The sequence below is a fragment of the Nanorana parkeri genome, unplaced genomic scaffold (genome assembly GCF_000935625.1).
Source record: "Nanorana parkeri isolate BGI_ZX_2015 unplaced genomic scaffold, ASM93562v1 scaffold125, whole genome shotgun sequence".
NCBI classification, from domain to species: Eukaryota; Metazoa; Chordata; class Amphibia; order Anura; family Dicroglossidae; genus Nanorana; species Nanorana parkeri.
Genome location: NW_017306393.1, coordinates 1986850 through 1996055, shown reverse-complemented (window position 1 = coordinate 1996055; position 9206 = coordinate 1986850). Strand labels below are relative to the sequence as shown.

Genomic DNA, 9206 nt, shown 5'->3' with positions numbered 1-9206 from the left:
CTCACATGTTCTGATGCTAACCAAAGCGGCAATCAATGACAAAGTCTAGTAAACAGCCGGTTCTACATCATGCATAGTAACAGCATTCGGTTTTGTGCAGCTTGTCATCAAAAACAAAAATTGGGCTCACAAAATATGCAATGAGTAGGTGCGAAAACCGGCAAGCCAAATTTATTATTTCCCATTTACTGATTTCTACATTAGAGAACTATGGGGTTAAGGCTTTTCCTTAACGGGAGGACACAAACTAGCGTCCTCCCGTCACCCTAGGCTCAGTATACCGCGAGCTCTGTGAGCGAACGCCTGTTGTGTTCGCTCACCTCCCGATCTACTGAGCCGACCTGTGACAGTCTCATTGCCACAGGTCGGCTAGAACTATGGAGGTGAGTGAAAAGCACTCACCTCAGTTCTCCTTTAAACAGTGTTGTAATATACAGTATTCAACTTAGTTTGACATTGTAGTCAATCACAGGAGCGAGCTTGGAGTGGTGGCTACTTTACAACACAGGGACCATGGGGAACAAAAGTAGCCCCCCTCCAGAAGGACAGCGTCAGCACCAATTCAGAGATGATTTGAGGCTCTACATCTGAGTGATAAATGGGATACATTTTTATTAATAGTTCAGGTACTTGAAAGTGTAACTTTAAATTGCTACTACATGTGAAGTTTAGGTCAAAAAGAGAACATTTTTAAATCTGTTTAGGGATTGATGTTCACATCCAACAAATAATTCCTATTTTAGTATGCTACTAAAAACCAAATGTGTTGCTCAAGCCCAACTATGGGTTAATGCATCCAAACACAGCAATTACAGGCCTGGCTGGGCCCTTTTAGGTCCCATCTGCTGATCAGACTATAAAAGGCACGGAGCCATCTATTCTGACCAATGAATATCAGCCTGGATAGGCAATGGTTGGGAAGCACAAATCGAGCCATTAACAGCCGCGTCCTGATAACTGCAACCCATGTATATAGTAAATTGTACAACCACAGCTACTGTTCGATCTAGATGCACTACTGTACCCTACAACCCAGATCTATGGCTATTTGGAGTGTCAAAGAACCCAATCAATGCAGCTGGCTGGACTTGCACGCCACCTTTGCACTCGGCAATAAGGTTGAGGGATTATGTTCATGAATATTTGAAGCCTTTATAATGAGGAAGGTAAATTAGCATCTCCATCCCCCTGGTTCATGGCAAGCTCAAACTGCCCCCCCAATTGCAAAGGGCTGCTGATCATGTATGTGAGCTCTGATCGCGATCATACAGAATTAAAAAAATAAAATAAAAAGACATGGGAGGACATATGGTGTTCACTGATACATATAGAGGTGATATATAGGTGATAGTCAGGATATCACAGCTAATAGAAAACAAAAAGGACAATAGCAATACACGTGATCATAGTAGACGTACAAATATGACATTTATTGTGCGACACAGCACAACCCCAACACACTGCAGCACTGTACAGCATAGGGGGGTGGTGGAAGACTCCGGCAGTGCCGCAGAAAAAAAAAAAACTTTATTAAGATATTGCTTCTGCCTTGTGCAAACGTGATGGATTGCTACAACAATGGCCATTAATCTGATGCGTCTAGAAGCACACAGCAGGATTTCTCCTTCGCTTAAAGACCAACTCCACACCTCCGGAAAATCTCCCATTGTAAACCGCAATATCAAAAGAAACAAGTTTTTAAGCAATATTGTAATATATTGTGCTTATGCATACATAAACTTACTCCAGATGTATCCACAGTCATTTTAACAGAATAGAAGGTAATTATGCTGGTTTCTGCAGGTTTAGTGCTGATGCATCCAATATTGCACATAATTATGTAGAATGCTTCACAGCATCCATTACATTGATAAAGCAGCTCTATTGACTATGAACATTCCATAGAGAAGCGTGTCTGCAGCTCCATCATTTCAGCAAGATCAAATATTAGAATGTACTTCTAAAGCATAATAAATCCTTTATTACAAAAGACGAATCCTAACAAGGCCCCCTTACAGTGACATGCGTTTAAAATCATTTGCGTTTATAAATGTCCTATAAAAGAATAAAAATCACATGGTATTTATAGTAAAGAGGGCAACTAGTGGGTAACAATCCTTAAATAATCATTTACTTATATATTATTCCCTTTCTTATTTTTCAGTCCTGGGTATAACTCCTGCAAAATAAAATCACATGGTGCCTTTACCTGCATTTGGTTTAGATGCATTTAGAGAAGATAGATTCTGTGCGTCCAGGGGCAGATTAGTCACCACGAAAAAGTCTTGACACATGTAAAGTAACTTAAAAAAAAATTCAGAATTCAACCTACGAAGGATAGAGTATTTAACAGTAGCCACTGCACCAAACTCACTCCCGTGATGGACTACAATCTCACGTTTAGTTTAAAAATTTGTATTGGGATTGTAGTCCATCCCGGGAGTGAGCTTGGAGCGTAGCAACTTTACAACACACTGGGACCATGGGGAATAAAAGTAGTCACCCTCCAGAAGGAAGGACAGTGTCAGCACCAATTCAGAGATGATTTGACGATCTGCAGCCGATTGATGCACAAATAAGATACATTTTTGTTAGTCGTTAAGGTGTCTGAATGTATTTAAGATACAACTCCTGAGTTTAGTTTCACTTTAAAGACTAGTCCTGGTAGCTCTACAAGTAAAGTCCCAAAGACTGGGAATCCTGAACCCTTACTTCATGATCCACAGAGCCAGGACATATAGATCCTGAACAGCTGGAGTCCAAGGTTGACTAAGCCACTTGCTGCTGTCAAGGGGCATAAAACATCATCCAGAGAAGATCCTGTAGCAGCTATGGGGCCCAGAGCAGGTGTCCCAAAGGCCCTTTGACTTAATTAGATGTAGTCAAGCAGCAAGAGCATTTGGGGAATATACGGTAGGACACAATGTCTTCTGCCACACTGCTTTGAAAGCAAATTTGCAATTGCTCAAGCACCTTTAATACACCTTTCATTGCTTTTTGGTACCAAGCCATATAGTCTCACCACTTGTCCGATGGCAGCACAAAGTCTACATCTTTCCTGCTGCAATCTCCTCAATGGAACAGGTAAAAAAGGTCATGTCACAAGGCAAAAATGGCCCATCTCAAAAGCCTGCTAAGGAAGCAGTCAACCCTCAAACTGCACAACAGTTTCAGCACAGTTTCAACCAAACCTATTCAGCTTCACTGCCCCGGATCTAATATGTGGCCAGAGAATGGCAGCTTCTGTTTAGTTCTGTTCAAGATGCTCTTAAAAAAAATAAAAATCAAATTCAGCAGTACGAGACCTAGTAATGGTCATGGTACGTGGGTGGTTTTATAGATCTTACCCAGTGCTGTACAGTGAGGACTTGCATTAACATTATACTTTAATACAAAAAAAAAAAAAAACCCGAAGGATAAAAGTCTGCTTCCAGTCTAAATCACAGGTATTGTGATCGAACAAGGGTGCATTAAAGATACTTGGCCGTTAAAATAAAAAGCTCCAAAAACACGTTTCCCCACACAGTCTATCTGCACTGTATTAAAAAGAATCAGCCACCTGCAGGAGTGTCAGATTTCTGGTGGTCCCCCGCTGTGCTCTGTGGTTCCTCCCATTAGCCTCTAGGTTACAGTAGTGGCAGAGGGGTCTGTGCATTAAGCCACTGAGCACACTCCTGGAAGTATCAGTTTCTGAAGAGTGCCAAAACAGTGCAGATGGGAGGCAGGATAGGAAATTGTTTACCATCTTTTGTGCAGGAAAAAGGGGTTTAATATTTGTTACTAGGGGTGCACAGATACCAGTTTTTCGGTATCGAGTACCAATATTTTTTTTCCGGTACTTGCCAATACCGAATATCCGAAGTTCCATTAAGGAAGCAGGGCAACATGTAATGACTCACCGCCCGGCTTCCTGAATATCTGGGAAGCTAGCACCATGCTCCCTCTTCCCTAGGTGATGAAGCATGGAGCTGGCTTTCTGGCCAATCAGGAGGCTGGGGGGCAAGTAATGACTCACCGCCCGGCTTCTGGATTGGTCGGGAAGTCAGCTCCATGCTCCCTGGTGACGAGCATGGAGCCGGCTTCCCAACCAATCAGGAAGCCGGCGGTGTGTAATGACTCTCCTCCCCCGCTTCCCGATACTGGAAGTTCCGGTATTGGAGTAAGCATTGGGAGTATTTGTAAGCATCGAGAGTACCCCATCTACTGAGTATTTGGGCGAGTACTCAAATACACGGTATCGGCATCGATATTAGTATCGGAACATCCCTATTTGTTACCAAGTCTTTTCGTACAATTGGTAACCTGCAAAGTATTAAAGGGCATCTATGGCCAAAAAAACTCATAACTATGTATTTTCATACTGAATTTCCATAAGTTGTATCCCACTTATAATAACCATATTTATCTAGACGTTTGTAAACTTGCTTATTAAAAATGCCCAGAGGATGGACTTCCTCAATGCAGACACAATTTCACTCAGCCCTGTGAGTTTGCACTTCCTTGTGTCACAACTCACAGAGCCTGCCTTCTGAACTACAACTCACATCTGAACAATGTAACATCATTGCTTGCTGGAAGCAATGCATGATGGGATATGTAGTGTTGGGAAATGGAGATTGCATCACATCAAGCAGCAGGAAAAGACAAAGCACACTGGGGATCCAGGAAGGTGTTGGAAGTGATGGGCAGATGGAAGGCAGCACTCACTACATGAAGGATTCTCAAGTAAGCTTTGATTGTAATATCAGAAACAACTCTACTATGTATTCCTATTACAATGCTGATGTGATAAACAGGAGAGGATATGCCGGGACTTTAGATATTGCCTCTGCCTGCCGCAGTTAAGGAACGTTTAACATCGCACAAACAAGGAGGAGCCCCTGTATGGCAGTTTCTCAGCCGAGATGCTGCCTATGAAATACTTTCATTCACACGTAATCGCATACCACACGTCAACCTCCTACATGTCCTGAGCAGAGATCACTCCGCTATGGAACATATATTTCACATGTATAACAGAACGATTCAACACGTCACATCATAATCATCCGTACACAGAAGAGCAGAAGGTGAACACATGACTCAGAATGCCACAGCGGATGATCACGTTATCCGCGCAGCGAACTGTCCGCGTTGCTTGCGGTAACCAATCGGATTCCTTTCAGCCCGCACAGCGCCGGGAGGACGATACCCAAATCCTACTGGCTGCTCAGTCCTTCGGCTTTTCATCCTGCCGCCGTATGATAAATGAAGACGAGCTCTCAGTATGTCCTTAGATTTCATACTGGAGAAATTGCGAACGAGATGAAGATTGAGCGGTCTGCTTCCGAGAGGAAAGTGGACCCAGAGGAGCTGCGAGTTTAACAATCAGACGCAGTCATAAAAAGCTGTATGTCAATACGGGGAGGAGGGCTGGATTGCCGGAGAACCTGGATGTGCCGAGGAATAATAATGAGCAACTGCTCGGTCACCAGGAGGTTCCGCAGCAGCTGACAATTGCCAAGCTCACTACACACATTGCAATCTGAAGGTTAAATCTAAAAGGCGATTTGTACAAACAAGTATGTAGTACAAGAGCATGCCTGATTGGCTGCAAATGGATGGGTAGTTCAGATAGGTCCTCATATTACATAGTTTAGGGAAATCTAAAGTTGATTGGACAGAGATTGTAATCTGTATGGTTAGATTTTGATCTACAGTTCAAATGGATACAGGCAGGGGCATAACCACAGATCATGGGGCACCATAGGAAAAAACATTTGTGGGGTCCCCCAGCAACCTCCCTACTGTCAATGATATTAAAGTCAGGTAGCAGGAGAGCTGCCTGCATAGTCCCCCAATCCCCCACCCTGTACATCTGATGTCAGCTCTTCATGATTAGCTTTGGCAGGGGCTGCTATGGCTATTGTTGCACCACCACTGGATGCGTGTGCGCGTGTGTGTTGGATTGCTGAGAGCAAGGTTAGGCCACTTATAAGGCAAATGGGGCTTCAACTGTGGTCCCTGCCAATACCAAAGGGCCACAGTATGGCCACCAGGGGTTTAGGTGGGCCCTTGTACTGCACAACTGTAAGGGCCTGTCACACCTGTTTGCTGAGGTAACACACTAATGCACTTGCGCCCCACAATGTACCACAGCTATTCATTTTGAATAGGAACACAAAACACACCAACAACAATGAACCAGAGTGCACGTGCATTGTAACACATCATAGCGCACAGATATGAATAATCAGGGCTTTGCGTTAACAATTGTGCATGCGGCATCTTTGGTGCATTGTGGCCCTTTCATAATGAATGGGCTTCTTAACACAGCAAAGAAACTGCACAGTTTTACTCAATGCACGAATCGCTCATATCTGCGCTGACAATTAAAATGAGGCGCAATGCATCACATGCGTGTATTCCTGTGCATGCAAGTATAATAGTGCGTTACCGCAGCACACCGGTGCAAACGGGCCATAAAATGTTCACATTATAGATCTCAGACATACCAGCTGTTGCAGAAGCTCTTGGTGACCCATGAGCTGTACAATCAGCTCTAGGCAGGCTGGAGCAATTCAGCAGACCTAGAACTACAAGTCCCAGGATACCCAGGTACATTACTGCCCTGTTGCCTGGAGGGTCTTAAAGTGCCCTTGAATGAATGAAGCTCTGAACAGCACTACCATAGCAGATTATAGTAACGTTCACTTTAACCCGCCCCGCCTCCAACCAATATAACACAACATCACGATCCCACAGCCAAAAATGACAAGGCACTTTCCATAGATGGTAAAACATTTCCTTACCAGATGTATCCCATAGACTCAGCTCTATTCTCTGCGTGTCGATTTCAAAACTGGCCGTGTAATTCTCAAATACAGTGGGCACGTAATTCTGGAAGGGAAATAAAAAGGGGGATTATGTCACTTGTCATCACCTTACCCAACCAATCTGAAAGTAAACACCAACATGGCTAGAGATCAGATCAAACGCTATCGTTAATCGCAACGGTGATATAATATGCAATTATGCCGGAGGGAGAGGGAGCATTATAAATTATTTATTGACTTACTCAGCGGACCGCGATACTCTGATTTTTAGGTTGCCCTCCCAGCTGTCCGAGTGTCATTGTTCTGGGAACCCCCCCTCCCCTTATTTTTAATTTAAAATTGTTCTCACTGCCAAATTTTTCAAGGAGGGAAATGTATGAAAAGACCTTGGTGGGTCTTGTTACCAAAGGAGGCAAGACCCAAGAGACTGTACAAGGCATAGCCCCTCAAAATGTCTGGGGTGTCACTAGGTAAGGCAAATGTATGAAGAGACCTTGGAGGGTTCCCAAAGGAGACAAAAACCAAGAGGCTCTACAGGGTATAACCCCCCAAAAAATATCTGGGGTGTCACTAGGCAAGGCAAATGTATGAAGAGATCTTGGAGCCTTGTCCCCAAAAAGGAGGAAAAACCTAAAAGACTCTACAGGGCATAACCCCCTAGAAAATGTCTGGGGTGTCACTAGGTAAGTGAAATGTATGAAAAGACCTTGGAGGGTCCCCTTTTTCCCAAAAGGGAGGCAAGACGCAAGAGACTCTACAGGGCATAACCCCCAAAAATTGTCACTAGGTGTGCAGTATGTACTCAGCAAGCATCCACAGCAATTTAATAACTGATACAGGAAATGTTAAATAACAATAAGTGACACTGATGTAACCCCCCCACCCCTCCCTTGTATTTCATATGAACAGATTCAGGAAATGATAAATAACAATAAGTGACACTGATGTAAAGCTGGCCCACAGAGCTTGCAATCTACCAATGTCCCAGCTAACAAAAATGACAGGAGAGCATGGGGGGGTGAAATATTAATCCCCTCCAGGGACTTACCTCTGGGAAGGAATCCTTGGCAAATACATGCAATAGAGCAGTTTTGCCACACTGGCTGTCTCCCACCACCACGATTTTACACTTGACGTTCTGGTTGGGATCCATCATTGATTTGCTGGCCAGTTTCTGGCTGGTCCTTCTCTCCTTCATTGAGGTGAACTTATTCCTCGTCGTCCTGGTGCAGCAGAAGTTGTGCGAAGAGGAGATGAATGTGCTGAAAAGCGGATCGCTCTGTGCGATAGTTCCCCTGTAGGTCCCCCCGGGCTGCAGCAATCGCTGCTAGATCCACGCAGCTGCCGAGCCGTGCCGATCCTTCATCCAACACAGAGGTGACTGAGCTTTGTTCACCACTCCTTACTGGTTTTATGTGTCGGCTCAGACCCACCCTATTCCCTTCTACGGAGCCAGCCCGCGCTGCAGCCTCCTACTGCCGCCTGCCTTGTATTCGGAGCGCCATCTACAGGCCGCCGGACAAAGTGCAGCGCGTCCTGTACGATCTGTTCCATGGAGAGAATTGTTACTTAGCAAGAACATTCCATCCATGAAGGCCACACGTGCTTCTATTATTTCATTCCGTTCCATCTGGACGTACAGGCTTCAATTTAATTCACACAGCATACCTTCTGGCTAGGTTCACACTTAGGCGATTCAGATGCAGAGCTGTTTTCGTGCAGTTTGCGCACGTTTTCGATCGCACGACTGTTCATTGTTGCGCGTTTTTTGATGCATAGAGATGTCTATGTGACCCAAACCGGGCGACAACCGCCCGAAAATAGCTCCTGCACAAACCGCAAAGTGGTGAGCATCCTCCATTGATTTCAATGCAAATCGCCTGGGTGTGCACCGACCCTCAAGGCCCGTTCATACTGCTATGGTGAGTTTTTCGCAGGGCTCCTAACGCACCTTCTGCCCGCAATATGCTTCCAATATGGAAAAAGGTAGTGCATGCAAGGGACAGCATAGTCTCCGGCAGCTTTCCATCTACCAGCTTGGAGAAGAGAGGAAGGCCTCATTCACAGCAAGACGTCATCGCTTTTGTGTGTTTGTACACACGTTTTCTGCAAGCTGTTTTTGCACATTTATGTGCGTGCCAAAACTAACGCACATGAACATGCGCTTTTTGCCTGGCAGCTTGAGAGACATTGCGATCAATGGGTACTCATTGGTCACCAAGGTCAGGCGACTGCGCTGACCAATAAGTGCTCACCATGAGCAAACAAAATGATAAATACAGTGCGCAGGGCTGTGCTGTCGGAGTACAGGTAGTATACTGGCAACCACGGAGGGGAAGGAGCGTTCAGCCAAAGGTAAGTATAGCAGTGGGGAGTTTGGGGGGGGGGGGG

General features: G+C 44.8%; 1 protein-coding gene across 1 annotated transcript in view; it reads right to left on the bottom strand.

Annotated features, from left to right (window-relative positions):
- RND3 (Rho family GTPase 3) overlaps positions 1 to 8219 on the bottom strand; it is a 30034-nt gene extending 21815 nt beyond the window's left edge. The window contains exons 1-2 of the mRNA XM_018553608.1: positions 7864 to 8219; positions 6792 to 6879 (exon numbers count right to left, since the gene is read on the bottom strand). Coding sequence (XP_018409110.1) covers positions 6792 to 6879; positions 7864 to 8013 — 238 coding nt within the window. The 5' untranslated portion in view covers positions 8014 to 8219. The remainder of the gene's footprint in view (positions 1 to 6791; positions 6880 to 7863) is intronic.
- Positions 8220 to 9206: the final 987 nt, after the last annotated feature.